This window comes from Tachysurus vachellii, chromosome 16, assembly GCF_030014155.1.
Source record: "Tachysurus vachellii isolate PV-2020 chromosome 16, HZAU_Pvac_v1, whole genome shotgun sequence".
Taxonomy (NCBI): Eukaryota; Metazoa; Chordata; class Actinopteri; order Siluriformes; family Bagridae; genus Tachysurus; species Tachysurus vachellii.
In genome coordinates, this window is record NC_083475.1 from 11,253,183 (window position 1) to 11,278,408 (window position 25,226).

Consider the following 25,226-nt stretch of genomic DNA (forward strand, 5'->3'; position numbering starts at 1 on the left):
ACAACACTGCTCTGAATGCTAAGGCTAGAAATGTTACTGGCATAAATGAATTGTGTAAAAAGAATCACCACACACACACACACACACACCAGGCCTATGGGCGTACAAAAAAACTCTCTTGCTAGGCCAAGCAGAAGTCAATAATGGAAGGATATTACTTAATGCATGCTATTGATTCCCTGATTTTCCCCAGTACAGGGAAAGAAGCAAGAAAGTGCAAAGAAATGATGGATTATACACATAAACCTGATTTAGATGCCTAGTCTTCTCTTTTCAGATGACTCACTTGAATTATGCAAGGTCTAGATTGTACAGCTGGATATAATTGTGTACAGTTCTCAGCTCCTTAAATTGTGTTTCTTATATCGATTCAGAGAAAAAGGTCTGACCATACAGAAGGACAAGGAAGGATATGCTGGCCATTGTGTCAGCAATTTACCAGCAAAATGGGTTCTGACAAATACTCTTTGCTTTCCTCACTGAATTGTGATAAACAGCACTGAGGGTGAAGAGGTTTAAGGTTAAAGTGAAGTGCTTCCTCAGAGTCAATTCAGCTACTCTCACGGAAATGCTGTTTGCCCTCTTCCGCATATATTTAATTCAGTTTTGTTTCATTTGTAAAGCACTTTTAGCAAAAGCAAAGCAACTATAAATGAAATGTATCCTTATTGAGCAAGCCAGAGAAGACTGTGGCAGTACCAAGTGTCCTAAAAGGACCTATTGAGCATCATTAGAGTTTTATGTTTCTTGAGTCAAACTGTTCTTACGTGTTCTGAGATGGAATGTGATCTGTTCTTAACAACGGACGACTTAAGGCTATCCGAGAATGAGCATCCATATCTATCTTTAAGGCATCTGTATATCATCCACAGTAAAGCCATTGTGATCTGTCGGCTGTCCGTGCGGTGGCCTTCTTCAGCAGCATTAAGTGATTTTCAGGTGAGCGACGCTCCAAGCAGAGAAGAGAGTATTAACACGTGTACGTGAATATACACACACGCTCGATTGCCTGGTGATGCTCTGATTGACGGGAGAGAGTTCGTAAGCCGTCCCTCCCACCTAGAGAGCACAGCCAATTTTGCGCTCTCGGACTCCTGGCTGTGAATGACTGTCACACTTTTGGGATTCAAAATGGAAATCCCTTGCCAATATGGTGAAGTGTGGGTCTGTTCTTTTCCATTGAAGTGTATTTTCAAGGAAAGAGCTAAGCCATTACAAAGAAGAGGACAAGAAGAAAGTAGAAAAGAAGTCATTGGGCTGAAGGATGTGAATATTTGCACAGTGTTGATTTGTGAATTTAATTTGTGCAGTATTTAAATCGACTTTCCTACTTGACCTGTGGCACAGAAAGTTCTGCACTGTTTGTCCTTTTTCTACTAAAGCCCATGCCCAAGTTGTTCAGTAAATTATAGACAAATGTTAATTCCATCCAAATGGGATTAATATCCAGGTGAATTAATATCCAGGTTGTTATATCCAGAGTTTTTGCCTTAGTATTTGGACTGTTTTTCTCTTTTCCCAATTCTCTATTACCTTTTCAAGTAAACTGCTTTATTTACTCTTTCTGTGCAATTCTTGACAAAGAAAGTTTAACCTTTGACCATTTCTGTAATATTTGCCCAGTGGGGCAAACACTGTAGAAGCTTACAGTCAATATACTCCATATTCATGAAGTCTCACTTTAATTCATTTAAAGAATGCAGATTGCAAGCTGCACTGAAAGTAAACATTTTTCTTCTTCTGTTAACGTATGTCGCTTTACTGACCTACGTGTTCAATAAATTCTGAAGGTGATACTTTTCTCTTTTTGCTCTGAATTTAGCGCATTCTTGAAGTGGATTTCAAGATGGCTGACAGAATTCCGGGAAAATAAAGAGCTGTGAATTGCCTTTTAGATTCTCAGAGCCGGTTGTGAATTCCTCAACAGAGACCAGGAATAGAATGTAATTCGCTCATGCATATTTAATGCATATCCAAATACGCGTTTGATGACTGCTGTCTGCCTCGTCCTCCTTCTCCGACTTCCACAATCTGTGTCACACTCCCCCTAACTTAAAGATCTTGATGGTGTGAATTAGGCAGGTTTCCATGCTAAATATTTGATGTCCCTCTGAAAAAACGGACGCTTATCCCTCTGTCTCTCCAAGCGAGTTTGTTTTTCAGGCAGCCAGAATACATTTTGCGTGTCTACATCTGTGCTGCTTATTGATGTCATGCTGTTGTACTGTGTGTTTCTTCACATTCTCTGTGTTCTTCTCACAAGCCTGTTTTTCTCCTCTCCAAGGCCCTATTAGTAAAACTCCATGCTGTATCTCTGCCAGGCTTGTGACAGGGAATGCTGATTCCAAGCTTCCGGATACTTGCAAAATCCAGTTGATATAGACTTTGTGAGAACAGGAGTGTTAGTTGCTCGTACCACGTTGAGAGCCATGTGTGCTCTTATACAACCATTTAATGCATTGGCAACTTTCCAGGGCTGTACATTTATAGCAATATGTTCAAGCAATATGTTTTTTTAAAATGATGTTTTACACATTAAATCTGTATCTGCAAAGGAAGTGCAACGTCATTAATTCTAGGGTAGATGCGATGGCACTGTATATCAGGAGATAAAGATATATTTTTTCCCCCCTTCAGAGCACCATGTTTCTTCACAGCTTTTATATATGTCACTTAATATTTAAGTGTATGTGATAAATACCGACAGTGCGAGGGATTTCACGGAAATGTCTTTGCTAAAAGAATATTTTGGTAAAGTTTATGGTGTATCCTGTGGGAGTAGCTTATGTGCACTTTTTCTTCAACACAGAGAAATTCTAGATAGGGCTTACAATTTCCTAGCATCTCGGTACATTTTTACAGTTTGTTGAGTAAAACAGGTTGCAGCCTATTTCCATTTTATGGTCATGTGACCTACTAATAATCAAGAGGAGTTTGTGGGGCTACAAAACCTCTTGGGGATCTCCAGACTTTCCTAATTCTTGATTTAGACATATAAACTTTCTAGCTTGCTCTGACTTTGCTTCTAGGTCTCTATCTATCCATTGGGGTTTGTCTAATCCAAAATAAATTCCAATAGCATTTCTGGTCATAAATGTTCCCAGCTAGACAGAAATGTTCTGTGGACTACAGCAGCCACCTGTAGGCTTCCTGTCCTTGGCGTTCTCCCATCACAGCTTGGTTCTTGATGAAATAGCAGTTCTGTTTTGGTTCTGATTGCTCCAATGTGCATGCCATTTTAATATTCAGTGTGTTTCCCACCTAAACTCCACATCTGGCTTGGACCTTGTTGCAGTCCCTTTGGGCTCCTGAACATCATGGTGATCGTGTCTGACTGCTGATTGGTCAATGCCACCTAATTACTCCATATTACGCATGTAAGAACCTTCAAAATGGAAGTGCTGCCCAATTATGCTCATTATACTACACTTCTCCCGAGCCTTCTTCATCAGAGTGGTTAATTACCAACTTAATTGAACCAATTAAAACACTTTCCCAGGCTATTTAGCCTGCAGATATTAAAATGATGCTCCTGGTCTCCTGCCCAGTACTGGCTGCAGATTCATCTCTTCCTCTCAGGCATTGTTTTGACATTGTGAGTGTAAGTGAGGCATTCTGTGGTTTGTCAAGACAGATTATTACAGAATCTGACTGTCTGTAGCACAGCAAGGATGAATACAGTCTCCAGCTCCTGACTCTCGCTGGTGTTTTACACAGTGTGCTGCAGTGATTAGAGATTAAGTGGTTAGACAGAATAATAGCAGAAACATACCTATGTACCGATTAAAAATGGCTTGTCTCATTTGCATTGCACGTATATTAACCCCTGTATTCTATTACGCAGCTCTGGGATTCAGCTCTGTAGCAGCATTGAGATGTGAGAAGGACAATGTGCTTGTTCTAAGTCAGCTGAGCTTTTTTCACTTTTATAGATAACCGACACACTGTTACAGAGCAGCTTTACAGAAATCCAGATACACACCACTTGGATCCCTAATGAACAAGCCAGAAACAATAGTTAAACTCCCTCAGATGACACGAGGAAGAACCCTAGAGAGAAACCAACCTCAAAAGAGAAATGGAGACACTGGGTAGTGAAATTATAAATGACCATAGACAGCCATATAGAAAAGAGACAAATAGTGCATCTGGGTGGTTTCCAAAGCTAATAGATAAAATCCTTTTCTACAGGTGTTTATTTATGAAGCATAAATCCAATGCAATGGCCACCAATGGTGCCATGCCAATATGGTGGGAAAAGTGGACTGGATGTTTTGGAAAAGATTAGAACTGGATTTTGGTCATTTCTTTTGTACTCTTTACCTTTAATTAATTAATTTGATTTGTAATTATTTTTATTGAATCATATTACTTATTTTATTTATTATAATTGTAATATGTGAGACATGTTTTTGCAATGTAGCTTTAGCTCACATCTCTTTAAATTACTTTTTTTATTGGCTGATACTCAAGGTTACAAGGTCTTAGAAAAAGGAAAGTGATGGTGTCCCAGCTCTAATTTTAAAGAAGAAATATGTCTAGACTTAGACCAGCTCTTACAGCTTTGTTTGTGTACATTACGTTCCATGGCATTGTGGTGCTGCTAGCATGTCCTCCTCACTAATGCCTCATTAGAGCTTCAGTATGTCTTAGTGTTCCTTAACCTGAAAACAGTAGTAATCCCTTGGTGCCTGTGCCATGAGTGGTCTGTGCTGTACAGCCATCTGTTGTTTGCAGTGTCATTTGTCTGTGTGTGTGTGTGTGTGTGTGTGTGTGTGTGTGTGTGTGAGTGAGAGGGTTAGACCTAATTCCTCCCATAGCTCCTAAGAAAGCTTGGTGTCATTCATAGGAATATTCCTCTGTATGCGATTATCCCCAGTCACATAACGCAGTAGGTAATATGATCATCCTGTGTACCTGTGGGTGAGGTTAATGAAACCCACGTCTGTCCTGCCACGCACATATGCTTTATTAATTCCCTCTGTCCCTCTTTAAACACACCCATGTGCCTTCGGGTGTGTAGTACCTGCTTTCGTCTCATTTGTTATTTGTTTCCACACATTGTGTTTTGTAAATGGTGTGTGTGTGTGGTGTGTGTGTGTGTGTATGCGTGCACATGCCATTACAATGATGTGCCACATTAATTTTCACTCATCAGTAGCTTTTGGCTTAGTCTTGCCAACCAGCTAATCAGATTGTGGATTTATCTGCCGTGCCATTCCGTTCACTCAGAACAAGACTAGGACTCACTCTGTCTCTGTCTGTGTGTCTGTAGGCCCTGTGTGTGTGGTGTGTCTGTCTGTCAGTCCGTTTTTGTTTTTGTGTCTACATCTTTGTTAGTATGTGTAAGTGTGTGCCTGCCTCCCACCTCAATATTTGGAGTTTGGCATGATATCATGACACAACCTATAACTGTGTGCGCATGTGTGTTGGTGCACGTGTGTTGGAGCGTGTGATTGTGTGTGTGTGTGTGTTTGTGTGTTGTTATCTTCCTGTCCTTCACACACATCAATAGTGCAGGCTTCAATTATTGAGCAGCTTGTGTGTCTTGTATGTCTCATGGTGTTTTTGAGCAAGATTAGTGCATCACTTGAAACACTTGCTAAAGTTCGAGGAAAATAAATTGTGTGTGTGTTTGCACCCTCTTACCAGTCCGATTCCAGAATTCATCTGTGCTTTGGTTTAAATATTTGATTGTAGTAATATTCTTGTACAGCTGTACATCTTCACTCATCTCTCTGCTGGCAATTTTAACAATTAGTCTCAATTGTTCAAATGAGACACTTACTGATCAGAAGAAAACCTTTATTGGCTGACATTTATGTCATTCCTTGACCTTATTTATTGCATGATATTTTTGGAATTATTTGGTTCTTGAAATAAGAAATAAAACAAATTATAACTTTAACAGATCGTAAGTAATGTAAAACCAGTTGTGCCGAAAAAGTATAAAAGCTCAAAAGAAATACAATAGTTTTTGTTTTGTTGTACTGATTCTTAGTGATCATTAGTAGTTGTAAAAAAATAAATAGTCAGTTTTGTAAACCTGAAACTTTGCAGTACGCTACATGCTAACAGCTCTACATATGCTGTGAGCGAGATTTTCCATCAGGAAAAGCCAATGTTTTAACCCAGTCACAACACAGCAAGTAGCTCCTACTACACACTTTTGTTCTACACCTAAATGTAAGTAAGCATCTTTAATAAGCATCCTTGTCTATTTAAAGCTGATTATTTAATTGAATTATTTGTCCAGTCACCTTCAGTATAGCTTTCTTTATTTACATCATTTTGGTTTAACATTATTGCATGTGTATATATGTGAATGTGTATATAGCACATTTTATAATCACATTAAAAACCCAAAAGCAGTTTTTGCTTTCAGCAAGACGACTTTAATCAAAGACTCATCCTCTTCTGTCTGCTTAATCCCCTATAGCCTTTCATTCTCCAACGCATGTCTGAGCAATGTGTAGCTAAAGCTGTAGCTAAAGCTTTACGGCTTGCAGACCGTAAGAGAAGGAGCCAGCATTGTGTCAGATTACCTTAAAGTCCGATATCTTCACAACCCCTTGGGTTTATGAAGTGGTCATTCTCTTTTATTATTTTGTTCTTCACAAAATTCTAGTGTGCATATTCCCTCTCTTCTTCTGCCTGAAAGCTGCCCAAACCACTTGCTGGTGCATTTAGAATTCTCTGTTAAATGAAAACGGCTTAGAGTTGGTACTAGGAAATGTGCTGTCCTTGGCTCCTCAGGCTGGAGATAGTGAATGAGTAGTGAAAGTGCTGAACTCCGGGCCCTGGTGTCTGTTGGAATGAAAAGAGCCGGAAGCAGTCGGAGGAGTGGAAAGCCCTGCCATAAATTACCAGCTTCAGCCGGAACAGTCACTCGTGCTGTCGTCAATATGGCCATGTACTCCCTGCTGTTCTGCTCTAAGCTGCTTAGTTAGCTCAACGAGGTATGGTAGGAGCTGTAATGAGTCTAAAGATGGACATGAGCACGACAGGCTCATCTGCACTATGCTTCCCTGAGGAGATAAACTTCAGGTTCAGCCTACACTGGCAGCCCTTTCCATCAGCATTATGTTCTTGTAGGCTTTCACTTTGAATACAAATGAAGATATGAAATGGATCCTTGACAAATTCCACTACTTTATACACCCTTGCCTTTATGGGGTAGACGCACACATTCTTTCTATTCTGCTGAGTGAAAGTTGTCTTATTTCCTCCCTTTCTGACAGTAAAAATCTCATTGTCAAGCACAGATGCCTCTTTGGGAATCTTGACCAGTAACCTTTAACCCATTATCCTGTTCTGCTGAACTCTTCCAAATGACTGACCTCTGTTTTCTGACATAGAAAAGCCAATACCCAGCGGCCAGGATGCGGGTCAGCGACACAGGCCTTGGAACATCAATATTTCATCCCTTGTTTCTCCTCAAAAACCTCAGGCTCTCCTTATAACACTAGCCCCATGTTCCCCATCATGTTTCCTTCATGCTGTAGCAGACTGCAGGATTATTGAAAGAAAATCAACAAGATAGCCTGGGTTCCCTTGACCCTGTCTTGGCAAGTCCAGATACTGTCTATGGTGTCTCGTCAGGTGTTTTCATACTTGGCTCTAATAACTGAGCTTGCACCCAGGACCAATTCTGCAATTGTTTGGGGGAAAAGGGATCATAAAAGCTGATTTTCCTTCTCCTGTAGTTGGGTCTGAGGTTTGTCTATTGGTACCAACTGTCCTTTGATGCAAAGCATGTCATCATACAGGGATATCTTCAAAGAGTCCTGGGTCTCTTATAACAGGAAGTCACCTGATAAGTTGTTAGTGAGCATGCAGTAGTGAGTATGGATGGAGGACCAGCAACGGGATCTTTTACCAAATATACATTGTACTCCCTTGTGTGCTTTGTCGTGGAGGTCACAGGAATTATAAACTTGATTGTTGGTAGGATATCTCTCTAAGATGCTTGATGGGAAATTATGGACTGCAAATGTTTTATTTTAATCTTTAGCACCAAACACTTGGAAAAAGCTGCAGAGTTTCTGCAGAGTTTCAGTATTATCTGCTCTCTCTGGATCGTATCTAATGTAAAGGGCTAAAAAAATTTCCATGGTATGGGAGTGAATTGTGTAGACATGGCAGCTTCAAAGGATTTAGTTTGATCATGGGCACAAAGCGGAGAACTTCAGCACACATCAAACAGACAAAATCAAGAGCAAGAAAGCACATGAATGGGTTTTGCCATTTGCATCAAACCACAGATCTGTCCATCTCCGTACTTTGCCGCTTTGCCAAAAAGCAAAATGGTCAAAAGGTTCCAAGTTCCTTGAATCTTACATAGACTGATTTGATGTCAAAGCTTCAGAACGTGATGCTAAAAATGTATTGGAGATGATTGCTTCAGGTAATAAGGTTGTAGAGCTTAATCAGCACTACAACCATGCACACAAATGTTGAGTAGCTATAAAGAATGGTCTACACACACAGCAGTCAACTAGTACTAGCCAAGAGCACAGTGCACTTTCCTGTGACAGCACGAGTCTCATATCTCCTAGGTAGAGGGAGTTAATAAAGCAATAAAGCACTGTAGCAGTGTGTGTGTGTGTGTGTCACAGTTTGATACTCTCAGACAGACGTCCTCTCAGCGGCTCTGATTAAGGCCGTGAGGTTACACCAATAGGCAATCATCACCCAGCACATAACTCAAAGGGAACTGCCCTCACTCTCTATCTCTCTGCCTCTGTCCCTTTACCTCTCTCTGACTCACTTTCTTTCATTTCTTCCTGCCTGTCTTTCAGAGCATGGGCTGATGGATAGCTAGGTAGGCAGGTAGATAGAGTGGTGATTTTTTTTTTTTTTTGTTTTGTTTTTTCCTCCTTGTCAAGTCCTTTCAGCCTCTTCAGTCTTTTAAAGCTATGTGTGTAGGTGAGACTTGTGCTTCCTGGATTGCTTTGTTTAGTATGGTCACTTTTCTGGTATGGATGATGTTAATATTGATGTTGATTCTTAAAATGGTAGGCTCTAGTACTAGAAGTGTTTAGGGAGAAGATTCTGGCTTGGGTAATGACCAACGGATGTCTATGTATGTTCTTCCTTTTTATTTAGGCTTCCTTATTTTACCTTTTGCCAGTTGTACTAGTGAGACCATTGTCTGACCATTCAATACTTGTTGGCTATTGAAGTGAGATAAAGAACTCCCTGATTCTCTGTTGGTACTGGTGAATAAAGAAAGGGAAGAAAATTAGCTAAGGAAATGCGTTAGAATGTAGAGGCAGAGCAATCATTGATCTTTAAATTCCAAGGAAACTTGAATTAAAATTTTGAACAGACTTTAATAATTTTTTTGCTCTTTGGTTCGGTTTGGTTTGGTTTCACACTGTATATAATTAAATAAACCTAAAAGCCCACAATGAAAAGAAAAATAATAATAATAAAATCTAAATAAATAATGAAGATGACACATTTTGCACTAAATAAGTGGTTTTAAAGTATTTTTCTGTATCACATCCCGCCTTTAACACATCGTACTTGGTTCATGTCCATGTTTTTGCTTGGAACTGGACTGAGACAACCTCACAACCGCACATGATGATTGCTGTGTCTGTTCTGCCTAATAAGTGGAAAATGCACCAGTGTTCAATTCAAACTGACTAAATACTGTACGTGAAGCATCCTTGGGTACTGACTAAAAAATACCACCATACATATTCAAGTACACTAAGAATAGAATATATTACACAGATTGTGACTATATTGTGCATAATTGGTGGCTGTATACTTTATACTGCAATATTGAATCTCTACAATTTATCTTTTGGTGATTACGAATACTCACTACTGCCACCACGTGGTATGGACAGTGACCCAGTCACACAGGTGCTGAATATAGATATGCAGTTTTTGTACTGTGTTTGAGTTCAACAATTCGCAAGACATGAGGAAACAGTTCTGAATATTTTCCTCATTTCCCCATTACAGTTATTTAAAACAGAGATCCACTAGACCATAAGCATCAAGTACCTTACTGCAGTTCAGCAAGGTGTGTAACTTAAATCTCAGAGGCTGGTAATGGTGCTTAGTTTCCTGATATTCTTCTCATGAAGGCTTCTAAAAATACACCCTGAAAGTAGACCCGTGTCTGCGAGGCATATTTTAGGAACTCGGATTGTTTGTATGAAGAAGGGACTGTGGAGTGTGGGATAAATGGAAAGATACGTGAACGCTGTGTAGGTTGGTGTGTGTATGAGCACGAGTGTGTCATCACACCGAGATGTTTCTCTTGCTGTTTTCTATATTAGGTATTCGTGCTGTGAGTGATATGACAATAAAAGTCAATTCCTCTGCATGTGTCTCAGTGGAGAGAGTGTGTGTGTGTGTGTGTGTGTGTGTGTGTGTGTGTGTGTGTGTGTGTGTGTGCGCACGTGCATGCTCCCTTTCTCCTGGTTACTTGGGTGTATCAGCGGCTATCCTCCACTGTCCCCATTAATTAAGCCTCCATAATAAGCACTGCTCCCCAGGGGATAAGCAGAAAAATAATTAAATTGACCAATTAGGATGGCCAGTGAAGCCCTCATTCTCTCATCCTGGGGCTTCATTCTTCAGTCAAACTCACACACAACTACCTTTAGAAGCGCAGAATTGTATTCATTTAGCTGAAATTAATGATTTTATTTTTTATGTCTAGAAACACATCTCAGGTGATTTAATTTAGGTGATCAGTCTACATGTCAGTGTCATTGTAACTAAAGCATTACAGAGTGCTTTTTCTGCCTTTCATGACCTTCGTGGCCCCCTGATTAGTTATTCATACACAAAATTCAAGTGCTTTTGTTCATTTTTTATTAGTACATATATTTTGTTAACCCTGCTAAATAACCTAGTGTGTATACATTGTGTGCATGTTTTTCTGAACTACCACAACACCAGAATACAGGTGTACTTTCAACACTGTAATGGCTTGACCTTGGCTTTATCTTCCATTTTTTTTTTTCACTTTTTTCCTTCCATTTTATTACTCATTCCTACTTGTTCCTTCTATGTTTTTCTCAGACCTTTAAAGTGATGGTGATTTTTCTAGTAGTGTACAAGTGTGTGGAATGACTCCTGTCCTAATGGGAATGTATTGAGCATGTACATGGAGAGCACTTGCTATTGTATAGATTTTTAACTCATGTCCATTCCATAGAATAGGAATCCTGTCCAGTCGCAGCATGCTTAACGTCTGTTTGTAGCTTCTGGTCGGACGACCACTCACTTAGGGAAATATTTTATCTCCCATCTGCTGTGTGGAATTTGTGTACACATTTGTCCATAGGCTTTTGTTTGATGTATGCAGAAGTGGCAGTGCACAGTGCAGCAATGTGCCGCTTTGGCTCGCTCTTTCACGTGATTAGACTTACGCAGGCAGTCTTGCAGCCTCAGCTTGTCTGTTGAGTGTCTAATTAAGCGGATTTCACGCTTGTGTGGTCACTTTGACAAGGAGGTGACAGAAGATGACTTCAGGCTAATAGCAGCAGACAGGACACGTGGCCCCAAAGTCTAGTGCAGCTTCGAAGGCCATAGTCAGGAATATTTCCATTGCTCTCATTTACCCTTGAAGGGGAGACCCATCTTGCTTGTTTATTGGCAGAAAGCAGGGCAGCCATTGATTTTCATTAAGTCCTGTCTGTGGCTGGCATAAGAGATGATTGTAGTCTCGGCTGTGTGAAACTCTCTCACAGCTGCCGGTAGGAGCCACGCTGCTCACGCCCTTTGTAGGATCCCTGCTCTTTGGACAACAGAAGCTCCACTCCTCTCCTCTGTTCTCCTCTCCTCTTCTCTCCTCTGTTCTCCTCTCCTCTGTTCTCCTCTCCTCTCCTCTGTTCTCCTCTCCTCTCCTCTGTTCTCCTCTCCTCTCCTCTGTTCTCCTCTCCTCTGTCTGTTTACACATGCTGACTCATGTTTGCCTGCATTTGCAAACTAAAACAACTTTGTGCCGTGCGCTGCTTACAGAGCGCTCACATTCTTCCAGTGCTGCTTATCACCTGTCCTGCTTTGTGTGTTGTGTGTGCTGTTTGGGCTCTAGCTTTATGCTGGGATAATATGTACACATGCAGATGAGGGCTGTTATCTTTGTCGATGGGGTTATCACCGTTCAGGCTGCCTTGGATCATCCAGTTCATTAGTGAGAATCTCAAAAACGGATTTGTTCCGTTTTAGCTCATTTACTTACTGTAGGCATTTTACATTTCTGGATTTTCAGTGTTTCTGGAATTTTCTCCCCTCTGGATCTTCAGAACAGAGATTTGTTGAAGACGTCAACTATAAGAGAGAACATCCTTTGTTACCACTTAATTTCTGATTCCCTGAAACTCCTGTAAACTCCTTTATTTATCTGTGAATGCTCTATAAGTAAACCCTTTCCTTGGCAACGTATAGCAACAGTATATTTATCTATACCTGAGGCCCTCAACCTATATCACTAGTTTCACAACATCTAGAGGTGCATCACAACTTCTAGAGGTTGCCTTTCAGGAATAAGCCTGGTATTATTCTACACATCAATGGTTCTCTTTAAGCATTTTCTGGAAGCAGTGGTTTATAATGAACCTTGTACAAGAATGTAATAGATGCTTTTACTTGGTTCGATTGAACGGGGGACATCCTAAAGCGTCCGTTTATCTAACCTTGGCCCAGTTATTTCTCAGAGGGCTCAAGGATCGCTCATTAATCCACTCTGGTTCTGAGCTCATGTTCTTATGATTCTCCTGTTCTGCTTTGTGTGTTGCTGTCAGGCTGAGCCCGAGGGCTTCTCCCACTTCCACCTGTACGTGTGTGCTGCTTTCTTGGTGCACTGGAGGAAGGAGATTTTGGAGGAGAAGGACTTCCAGGTAGGTTTAGAAATATTTCTCCTATATATATGTGTGTGTGTGTTGTGTTGTGTTGTGTGTGTTGTGTTGCGTTGTCTTTGCCATGCCTCTCACAACTCCCATAGCTGCAGCAAGTGTCCTCGTTCAAGCCCCTCTATCCTCATTAACTCTGGGGGTCACTGGGTCATTGCAGGTGCATTAGCGTGATGACTGTGGCAGCTGCTTTAAGGTGACATTGGGTGGTTGTCCCCTCACTCCCTTTTTGTATCTCTCTCTCTCTCTCTCTCTCTCTCTCTCTCTCTCTCTCTATATATATATATATATATATATATATATATAATATATATATCTATCTCTCTCCATCCACAAGATAAATGTTAAGTTAAGAGTTTATATGAGGAAGATTTGTGAGATTCTGAAGTCCCTCTTGGATAGTTATGCCCTCAGGCAGCGCCACATAGAACCCACTTACCGCCTATGACTTTATCTCTAGGTCAGTGTTTTCCAGCCCAGTCTGCAGGGACCCTCAGATGGTCTGCGTTTTGTCTCCTAGGTCCCACCTCACCTGAACCAGCACTTCAGTGCTGGGATCTGGGGGAGAAATAATGGAGCGTTTTCAGAGCTCTAGGGACAGGTTGGCGAGGCTGCTTCAAGTTGATCTCTAACTGTACCATATCTTATTAGTGCTTTTTTTCAACCCAGTACACACCAATTAGTGCATTCCTTTCTTGCCAGCATTGTATGTCAAACAATTATACAATACTTTGTTCCCTTTTGCAGCGTCTTGCCTCACTAGTCTCTTGTTCTTCATGCTCTCTTTCTTCCTCTCTGCGTTTCTCTTTTCTTTTTTTTTTTTCCTCTCCCTGGCGTCTTTGTAGATTCAGATTGTGTGCCCGAGTATGCATGTATTTGAGGAGTTGTGTTGTTTGCATGTGGGTGTGTTGAATATGCAGAGTGTCAGGGGTGCATGTTGTTTGTGGTGTGTTGCAGGTCAGGCAGTTGATTGATTGTGTTTACAGTGCCCACTGATTCAGTATGATTTTCTGCAGCACCGCTGCAGTACCAAGCCAGACTCTGCTTGGCATTCACAGAGCCACCCACAAACAAGGGGCACACACATCTGTCTCTGCCCTCCTTGGGTCTTCTACACCAACACAGTCTCTCTTACACATGTAGTCTCTGTTCAGCTATGCTCTCATTCACTTACTGTAGGCTGTAGAACATTCTGGAAAGAGCTGCTTCTCTTAACCTTTTAAAGTCCTGACTTATCACTTACTTATTCATCTGAAAGTATATTGTTCGGTAACAACAGGAAATTAATGAGAAGGGTATGATTACATGAACAAAAAGGGTAAGTCCAGCTACAATAACTGGTCAAAGGATGCCAGAAAGGGAAAGTAAAATAAAATGAATAGCAAGGATTTGGTCACTTGCTGGTTCCAGTCTACCAGTTGACTCTCTACTATAACAGCCATGAACTTCAGATTTGAGTTCATAGATACCTGTGATTGGCCCAATTTACTATGATTGACAGGGAAGAGAGTGAGTGTTGATCATCCCTCCTACTTAGAGAGCTTGGCTTATTTTGTCCCCTTTCCTTCCGGACACATATAACTGTCGTAATCCTTTGATGATCAGATAAAGTTTTTTCTATTGCTTAATTATTTAATTTTTAATATCACATCAATATCAAAGCTTGATATTACAATACTTGATACTGATCAAAAGTGCCATCATTAAAGCAACCTGAGTGACTCTTTTAATTTAGTAAATCTGGTGTGTTTTAATACAAGTAGTGTTCATTCAAAACACATTAGTAGATCAGATCAGAAAACAAACTCGGTCTGATTCGATTTCCTGTTTCGGGCTAATATCTTTTGAACATGTGTTAACAATCCTTGCATTAGACTTCACAATTTCTCATGCACCAAATTAGCTTCACGAAGTTACACAACCCTGTTTACCCATGATGAACTAGCCCTTCGTTTATTTCCATTGATACACCATTTCAGCTGCCAATGCACTACATTGCAATCATACGCACAGCCTGCATGCATAATAGAATACATACATACTGTATGCACCAAGAAAAACAATCCAGCTGACCTGTTTACCTTTAACCAGCAATATACAAGCATGGTTGCAGCATGGAAAAGTCATTCACACAGGGAAAAGTGCAGATCTAGCAACACTGTGAAGAACGTAGAAGTGTCAGCTGTGTACTCTATTTAGTCAGACATCACTTTTTCTGAAGCACAAGATATATTGTTAAAGTCTCATCCACAGCATGTGATTGACAGCACTGCCTCTAAGGGACAAGGGAAATGCAAACTTGCAAATTCAGGATTAAAAGTGTCGAAAATGCTGCTGTAAGTTTTGGCCCGTGAAGTGATATTAAGTATATTTTTTAAATTGTATTCTTTAAACCTGGCAAAGTATTTGACAATAACTAATAAGTCATAAAGGCACTTACTGAATCAGTCAGAATCAGATGTTGCTCATTAAGAGATAGAAGAGAACGCAGTGTGTTGCGAGTTACATTTTAGCTTTTTCGCCAATTAAAGTAAATGGAGTGTAGACAGGATGTACGTAAGGAAATACAACAGGACAGGGAAAAAAAAGCAGAAAAAGAAAATGAACAGTGCGTCGGTGTTGTGCAGCCTGACAACAGCGATTTGCCAACGCTTGCCTTTTTATTATTTATTAAAGAATGACACATTGTACTTTTATCTGTTTATAGTTAACGTTTTAGAGCATCCTCCAAAAAAAAAAAAAAAAGGTCCTATTAACGCTTATGTTATACCAGATGTAAACAGTCATCCCCTCCAGGCTTTCTGTTTTCTCTCACATGAAATTAATGACAAAAATAATTAAAGCTTGTCATGTTCTTGAGAAACTACAAAAAAAATACAAAGCCCCCTGTCCTTGAAAACTTAAAAGGAGATGAAGGAGATTAAAGGAACCTCAAACTTTTACAAAGCAATGACATACACTTATTTTTCTATATTTAAATGAATTAAGATTTAATAACGTACACTTGAATATCAACGCAGTAAAAATGTGTATTTGTTTTGTGTAGGCAATGTAGAAGCAGTATCTTGTTCATGGCCTCACACTCTACACTGTAGCAGTACCAGTGTTGCCTATCACTACTTCCTTTCTAGTGGAGCTCTAATTAGTCTTCCGAGTTGACTGTTTAGAAAAGCCTTTGCCCTTGTGGACAGTGTTATACACACGGTGTAATAGTGTGTAGGCTGAAACATGATAAACTGTATAGTGCTTCATCCCTAATCAAGATTCTCACCCGTCTCTGGCCTTGTGGACTAACACTTTTTTGAAAGTCCCCTTTAAAAGCTCTTTCATTGACAGCTATAAATCTTTGTGAAATGACTAGGAAGCTTAATGCAAAAGTGTACATGAAAATGTCTGTGAAGTTAATTACTTTGTGATAAGCGAACGACGAAGGGAAAGACCAGTGTTGAGAAATTAATATGGCTCTCATCTGATAGTAAAAACTGGATCTGGGGTTCTTCATCTCCTTTATATCAGCAGAGCAGAAATCTGATTAGCAGCCTGCTCTTTGGTGGAGACTTTGGTATTCCCGTCGCCAGCAGATTGTAAGAGCGGTGCTCTACCTCGTCTGCGAGGTAACGGGTGACCCTGTTCATTCTCGTCTTTGTGTTCATTAACAACCGGTTTGCTGTGAGTGCAAGAACCACAAAGGTCACAATGAATTATTTTCTTCCTGAGTACTGCAATGAATGGTTTCCTGCCCAATGATTGCTTCATCATAGCAAGTTATACGGATGGATCCTATCCAAGAATGAAGCTTTTGCAAATACATAGATAACGTAATAATAATAATAATAATAATAATAATAATAATAATATGAAGAAGAACATGAAGAATGTTAAGGCTTCCGTTAGAAGTGAAACAGATGCCAAGAACCAACAATTCTACCATCCAGGTGAGTAGAAAGGTTTAAAGCACCTTGTACAAGGGTGAGTGGCAAGAGTTTAAACTACATACTAAACAAAAAAACAACAAAAGAAAAAGTCTTAACAAAGAACTCTTGAATAAATATGCGACACGGGGATGCTGAATTTGTAATGTACGTGCACGTCAAGGGGAGTCTGATTCTCCCTGGGAAGCTGGAATTCAGCACAAAACCAGCATCAGCAGCTGCAGTGATCACAAAGCTCAGCTGGGTGGTGGATTTTAATGTCAGTTAACAATAAAAGTACATTTCTGAAGTAATTCTTTTACAAATTGCTTGTCTAATGTCCACATGGCCAACTCTGTTGTATGGTAGATTTGACACTTTGTTGTACAGGCTGTTTATTTTTTTCTAGCTCAAAATCTTCATCAATTTTTCTCTTCTGGATTGAACATCAAAGGTTTTGGGCCATTTTCAGCACTTGCTAATAAATAAATTACACTGATGTTAACTGTATTCTTGTCTGAGCTAAGTTGAACACACCGTAATGGATGTTATTTCACATTTATTAACTCAGAACAGTCTTCATCTACTGTGACTGAATGCGAGAGACTTCTCAGTCTCTCGAGAGCTTGTCAGGGCTTCCAGATGGTATCCGATAAGGTTTGGTACTATAATGTAATCAAAGTAAACAACACTGTGGATCGTAGCAGGGTAATGATTGTGTGGACATGTAAATCACATGATTTTGGAGAACGCTTTTTTTCACGACATCAGAAGAATTCGACGTTTCCGAAACTACAGAAACGGCTCAATTTCTCCTATAAGTTTCCTGCAGTTTTCTGACATTCCCCACAGGCCACAATCAGTCTGCATACGCCAGGCTCGAATAGACATGTTTCTAGTTTAAGGAAAGGCTTTTTGTAATAGATGTTCTTCTTGGATACTGCAGTGTCTGTTACACTGCTCTCCTCCAGTCAGACCTATAGCGTTAACCCATGTCAGGATAATACTGACCTAATTAATGAGCGTGTACGACTAGAAAAAAGTGTCATTGAAGCAGGAGAGAGAAGAGAGGAGAGGAGAGCAGAGTGCACTGGGCTCCACATGCACCAGACACACACCTACTGTATTTCTATTCAGAGACCGTCTGCCTGGAGCACTCATTCTCTGTGTGGTGACCTTTTCTGAGGCATTGTCCCTCCACTTCTGTTACTCTGGGTCACTGCACTGTAGTTTTATGGGAATTTAAAACTGTCCCTCCTGTCCTGTGGGTCAGCATCTGCCCACTGCACACACTCGTTCCTACCTAATTAAAAGAGCACTCTGCCGATCGATACTTCCTGCTCTGATTTCTCTGTTTGTCTTAGGAGAAAGAGAACAAAGCAAGAAAAAAAAAAACAAACGCACACAGAAATCCGATGCCGGTTTGTTTTAGTGAGCAAATGTCTGCTTTAGTGAGAATAGCCCAATAAAGACGTCGTCTTGATCATTGTCTTTTTTTTTTTTTGGCACAGGTAAATCTGCGCTCACAGAAATGCCGCAATTTGAGCCTTGATCTGTGAGACGCTTGGCGGCCGCCAATACAGAGTGCCACTGCACGCCACGTGCACAGCCAAATGCCAAAGCCTGCTGGCATTTAGCAAGGGCAATATGCAGTAAATGAGCTCTCATTAGGGGTTTGTTTATCACATAACGAGGAAGCCTTTGGAGGAGCTAATAAAACGGATCGAGAACCTTTTCCTCGCTTTTTTGGTTTCCGTTTACTGACTAATTTGCTTTTTTTTTTTTTTTTTTTTTTTTTTGGGTGGTGATTTAAAAAAAAATTACAGATGAGCACAGTTTAGTGACAACTTATCTGCTCAGTTTTTTGTGAGATTTATAACACTAGATGTCCTGAGCATATGGCTTAGCAGTATTGTGAGACTTACTTTAGTCATCACCTCTCAGTGCCCGAGTCTCTACACGCTGCAGACATGCCATATGCCACCTGCCCTTAACTTACCTACTTGCCAAGGAGGGCACAGCTCTCTCTCACATCCAAATCAATTACTGCTCTTTTGCTTCTCAAACCACCCCAGTGCAGGGCCAGAGGTCATGACCCTCATCTGCTGCATTGTGCACTCACACATTAAGGAATGTGGGTCAACATTGTGCCTGGGAGCTTGATTGTAGTGACAGATTCATCTCCGGAGTGAGGCGAGGATAATGCAGTTAGGTGTGGATGGATAGGTGAGAGATAGATGGTGAGAAATCAGTCCCACGTTAAAGTTTTAATTGGGTGATTTAAATGGCGTTTGGAGCAGCGAGGGAACACATTGCGCCCTGTGGCAGGCATTAATGTGTGTGTCTTGTGAGATACGGATGTGCTCTCTGCTTGAACAAGTACCCTTTAAAACTCTGGTTTAAAGCTACAGTAATTTCTAACGTATTCACCTCGAGGCAAAGAAATTAGCGCTAAGTGAATGCAGGTATTAATTAAATCACCCACACAGATATAGAGACTGTGATAGGAATATATTCAGCTACAGCCTTGCTGCGATATACCCTGCTTCATTACTAGCCTGCAGTGCTAATAATCCGAGGATGTATTTGAGGTCTAAGTGCTCTTTGGATTCTCATAAAGCATCAAGCTAAATTCAAACGTGAGTCACAGACCACTTGCACTTGCTGCTTTTCGGTCCATTCACCTGCCCAGGTTTTATTTACCTGCATTAACACGTGCACTTCTGTGGCCCACTTACTACATTTTGACGTGCCTCCATCTCTTTTCAGCCTCGTTGCCTTTACTGAATAGAATCTCTCTTACTCATAGCAGCAGCGAGGGGAAAAAAATAGTTACATTTCATTTCCCGTGCTCATGCCTTACGTAAGAGCAAATGAATAAATAAAACCACAAGTAAAGTCTAGGAACACAATAAGGGTGAAAAAAAAAGAGCACTCCACAGTTGTTACATTCATTATGCCGCTAAATTAAAAACCAGCAACTATCAGCTCTTAATGCTTTGTCTTGTTCCACCTCAGGTGGTTCAAGGAGCCAAAACTAAATGGATTCGCTGTCGTTGTGAATAACCGGGAGCACACACGCTCTTAATTTATTGTGCAAGCATACTGCCTGATTGACTTACTGCTTAGGGCTCTCAGCATTCATGTTGTTCTCTCAGTGACTCACGGATTTGCGTTATTGGTAAAAGTTTACTAAAAAAAAAAAAAATAGGCACTCTTTGCGGATATCGCTGACGGAGATTGTACCTACAGCTGCACACTCCTCATATTATCTTACTGATGTTTGTAAAGGATGCACATTTTCAGAGCACATTTTACAGTATTATATTACAGTAAGATCATAACACTGAGCTTTTAGTTATGATTTTGCTTTAAATAAGTAGGATTCTGGTCCTGAATGTGTTATAGAGACAAGAAAATGAATTAAGAGTGTGCAATCTCAGCATTTTGTTGTATGATAAATTGTAATCATATAATCAAATATATATATTTTTATAATCATATATATATATCATATAATCAAATATATATATATATATATATATATATATATAGTCCCTCTTTCCTGCATCTCTTGTTGTCTTGTCTACTACATATGCCACATCTCTTTTTAAGTTGTAGATATTTGTTTTCATGGTTGTATTATTCTATATTCTTCTCTCTCTCTAACAAAATCTTAGAAAAACACAGTTATTGCTGTGTGTGTTGTGACAGCTGTAATGAGAAAACACTGTAGATAGTGTAAATTGCTAAATGGCAGTGGATTGAAGGACCATTTATCATCTCTGAACAAGATGTAATTAACTACGCTTTGTTTACACTTCTGAAACGTTTTAAACATTTAGCCATGGTCGAAACTTTATTTCTGTCCTCCCGCATTAAATAAAAGGATTAGAGAATTAGTTACGTACTAATTAAAGACGTCTGCTGATCATATTTCTCATCATCCCCAGAATGAGTTATAGTGTTGACTCTATTAGGGCGAGCAGAGAGATTGGATGAGTTGTAACCCACCAGATTAATAGAAAGCTCATCCCATTCATCAGGAAACGACCAATTTTGTCCAAACCAGGCCTGTGAGGGGAGCCTCGTTTAAGGTGCGACTAATGATTGATTATCCTTTAGCTTTGCTTGTTCCAGAGTGAGCACCATCCCTCCTCTTCTAAATGGTCTTTAATGCACTTTGTTGATGGATTGTTGCCATTGTTGCTAAAGAAAGAGAGTATTTTTTTTTTTTTTTACCAAAATAAAGTAGAAGTAATTACAAGCCTATGTGCTGTCCACATAACCCTCAGGCTTAGTCTACCAGCCTCACAGTCATCAGCACATCAGAGCCCTTCTAAACAAAGCTGTTTATAAAGTGGCCTGCGATCAATCACCCTTCTCAGCTGGTTAGTCACATGGATGTTTAAAACATGAGGAGCTGCAGGGCCGTGCCTCTGGCATTTGATGGAGTGAGCGCACTGCTGGTCCTGAGTTCGCTCATCGATTCCTGCAAATTCAGAAGATCCCGGTGAGAAGAGACCAGATGTCGTCCATTATCATGGCTACACCACTCAGAAGCTGTGTGAATCACTCCCCTTGGCCAAACTGTAGCCTGCTTGTGAAAACTTTCCACGGACAGTCATTAGTGAGATGTCATCACCATTGACAGTTTATCAGTTTTGGGATTCTCACATTGTCCAAAAGCGGGAGGAACAGGCTCGTAATTGAGCGTCTCTCCCATCGCTATCGGTTCGGCTCAAAATCCACTGTGCTCTGAACCAATTATGACTCTGTCTTCGTTCAGTTGGAGAGCAGAATTAAATAAAGTGAGTAGATAAGTCACAAGCAGACGAGGGCAATAAAAAGAACACATTGCATGCTGGCAGCAGTGAAGGTCAGTTTGAATGCGGTCTTATCCAGGTGGCAGTGGTGAAGATGATGATGATGGTGAGTATCTTTGCCTGCTTTTATCACACAACTGCGCAGTAATTAAACCCACGCAAAGCATTCCCAGTTCCAGTGTCCTATCATCACCCTGGTTTGAGTTCTTTGCATGCTTTGTGGTAATTGTAATTAGTGTGTAATTTAACAGCGTGCCTTGATTAAGTACTGTCCCAACTTATCATACTCACACTGTTGCATGACATATGCAGGAACAGCGTGAGAGATATCATGGGAATGCCCTCATCTGCTGTCTGTTCATCTAAATATACCATGTCGAGAGAGGTTCGCTGCTGAACTGGGGACACGGCGCATCGCTAAAGCTAGGCCGGATACTAATGACGAACTTTGCTAACTGTGTTACTCTAGCACATTAGCTGACATAAGCATAATCCTCATCTAAATTTTACAGACATGTCCCTAAAGTGCATGTCAAATGAACTGTCCCTGATCTATTAGTCATGCTCAGAAGTTATGCAGATCTTTGGATTACATAATCATCTTCATATAATCATTTGGCTTGGTTCATCGCGTGTAATTAATATCTTAATCTTCTTATTAGATGTAAACTGTGATATGATGACCATTTTGATTAGGTAGATGGTCTCATTATGTGTGGAGCTATTGAGCGTACAAGCCTAATGATATGATATGGATGTCAGAAGAAAAATGAGAAATTTAAAGTGTTGACAGAGCAGGATATGAATAGTTGATGTTTGTCATTTCATACTTAATATATCATCATTAGGGAAACAAGTTAATACCAGCTTTAATTACTGGTTTTTAAATGAAGAAATAAGTATTTAATACAGCAACGCATACAGAAATCATTCTAAAAGGAAATCTGCAGAAACCTTCGTTTATAATACACCTAAAATATATAGATATATAACACTCCATCATTTAATTAGCTTTTATTATTTGATTTTTACATTCATTACTTTTACGTAAGTTTACTTTGCATTTTAGCACACTTTATTAAAAATATATATTTTTATTTATTTATTTTGTGTCGCTGATATTTATAATTCTTATATAGTTCTTTTTTTTAACACCTTATAGCGTTTTTAAACAGTTACCACTTGTTGTGCATTATGTTTTATATTGTTTTCTTTCTTTTTTTTTTATAATTGATGTTTCTTTAATTAACATCACGTATGAAAAGTGTTATATAAATAAAGTTTATATTATTAATAAGAAAGGTAGGAACAGGTAGCGGTAGCAGCTTGCTGAACCTTGGTACATAATGACTTGTTATTAAAAGCCTTTAGTATAATGTGTATTAAACCATTTGGACCTTTTTGTTTCCTGAAGGCACTGAGAACTTGGTTTTAACAGAAACCTAGGAAATTAATTTAAATAAGGTTGCTAATCATGTGCATAATGAACATGTTATAAGTAGTAAACCTAATGCTGTGAATGTATTAGACTTTAAATAATCCTAATATTCCCAGCAGGCTCCTCTCTTCTGCTTACAACCAAAAGAGCTTTTATTTCCAGGTTTACGTCTTTCATCTGTTAAGTGAAACTGTTCGCTGTTTCTGAGTTCCGTATTTTCTTAACATTTACATTTACAGCATTTGGCAGACAGACTTATCCAGAACGACGTACAAAAGTGCTTTAAAGTCTCAGTGAATACATCTATACTGGTTCACTAGGTTACAGAACCCTATTGGAAGAAAATATAGCATCATCTTTTTAAATATGTACAGTATAGCACTAGTTTAAGTATTTTTGGAAGAGGTCTGTTGTTTGAAGACAGTCAGTGACTGTTCAGACGTCTAAGGGAAGTTCATTCCAACACCTCAGTACCAGAACAGAAAAAAAGTCTCCATCTCTTACGCTGAGAGGTAAACAGCCTTTCATTATCAGCCTGTAATAAAAGCTGCAGCAGTAATTCATAGTTCTGGCTATTTCTTTCCTGGAATTGCTCAGGTGTGGAGTCATTTTTTTTTCTAGTATTTTTGCTGGTGGTGTTGGCTGAATGTTTCCTGTAATTCAGACCATATTTCTGCTCACAACCATTAGGTTTGACTTTCTTGTTGTTATACTAGTTCTCTAATTGGCAGCCCTTTGTTATTGTTTTCAGTTTTTTTTTCCTTTTTGGTTAAAGAGTTTACACATTTACACATTTTGAATATGTGTTTTATTAAGCTTGTGCCTGTTTCAGCTTATATTAAATTCAGCTCAAAATTAAAAATGTTCATAGTCATTTATAATAAAGGTATAAAGGTTTAACAATAGTGAAGTTGAGGCTTCCAAAGTCAAGAACGCTGAATCAAGAATCTTGATGGCCCACCCTTCTCATGGTCCACTATGAGACTCATGATGGTCCATCATAAAAACTCTAATATCCCTGATGGCTCCCAGCTACCCAGTTATTCCTCTGTATTATTTGATCCTGGCACTCCTGATGGTTCATCCCTAGACTCCTCTTAGCCCATCCTGAGACTCCCTGTGGCCCACCCCGATTCTTGTGATGGCTCTGAGTATTGCGATGGCCCAGCCTGAGTCTCCCGATAGCCCACCCTGAGACTCCTGATAGCCCACCCTGAGACTCCTGATAGCCCACACTGAGACTCCTGATAGCCCACACTGAGACTCCTGATAGCCCACTCTGAGACTCCTGATAGCCCACACTGAGACTCCTGATAGCCCACCCTGAGTCTCCCGATGGTCCACACTGAGACTCCTGATAGCCCACTCTGAGACTCCTGATAGCCCACTCTGAGACTCCTGATAGCCCACTCTGAGACTCCTGATAGCCCACACTGAGACTCCTGATAGCCCACCCTGAGTCTCCCGATGGTCCACACTGAGACTCCTGATAGCCCACTCTGAGACTCCTGATAGCCCACTCTGAGACTCCTGATAGCCCACTCTGAGACTCCTGATAGCCCACACTGAGACTCCTGGCGGCCCACCCTAAGACTCCTGATAGCCCACTCTGAGACTCCTGATAGCCCACACTGAGACTCCTGGTGGCCCACCCTAAGACTCCTGATAGCCCACACTGAGACTCCTGATAGCCCACACTATGACTCCTGGTAGCCCACTCTGAGACTCCTGATAGCCCACTCTGAGACTCCTGATAGCCCACCCTAAGACTTCTGATGGCCCACCCTAAGACTTCTGATGGCCCACACTGTCTTCTGATAGCCCACACTGAGACTCCTGATGGCCCACCCTAAGACTCCTGATGGCCCACCCTAAGACTTCTGATGGCCCACACTGAGTCTTCTGATAGCCCCTCTGAGATTTCAGATTGCCTACCCTGAATGTCCCTATGGCCCACCCTAAGATTCTCTATGGCTCCCCTTGAGATTCCCGAAGGCTCACACTGAGACTCTTCTCTTTCTTAAAACAATATGAAAATTATTGCTAAATAACCAAATAAAATGAACTAAAAAAATTCAGTAATTTATAATGATGTTATAAAAGTGTAATAATGGTGTAATAGTATAATTATGATTTTTCGCGTGCGTACACACAGTAAGAATTGAGA

The 25,226-nt window shown here is 40.2% G+C and overlaps 1 protein-coding gene across 3 annotated transcripts in view; it reads left to right on the top strand.

Annotated features, from left to right (window-relative positions):
• Positions 1-25,226, top strand: part of tbc1d22a (TBC1 domain family, member 22a) — a 148,788-nt gene that overhangs the window by 118,427 nt on the left and 5,135 nt on the right. For all 3 annotated transcript variants that reach the window (XM_060889673.1, XM_060889675.1, XM_060889674.1), the window contains one exon: positions 12,777-12,872. In XM_060889673.1, the coding sequence (XP_060745656.1) occupies positions 12,777-12,872 (96 nt within the window). The remainder of the gene's footprint in view (positions 1-12,776; positions 12,873-25,226) is intronic.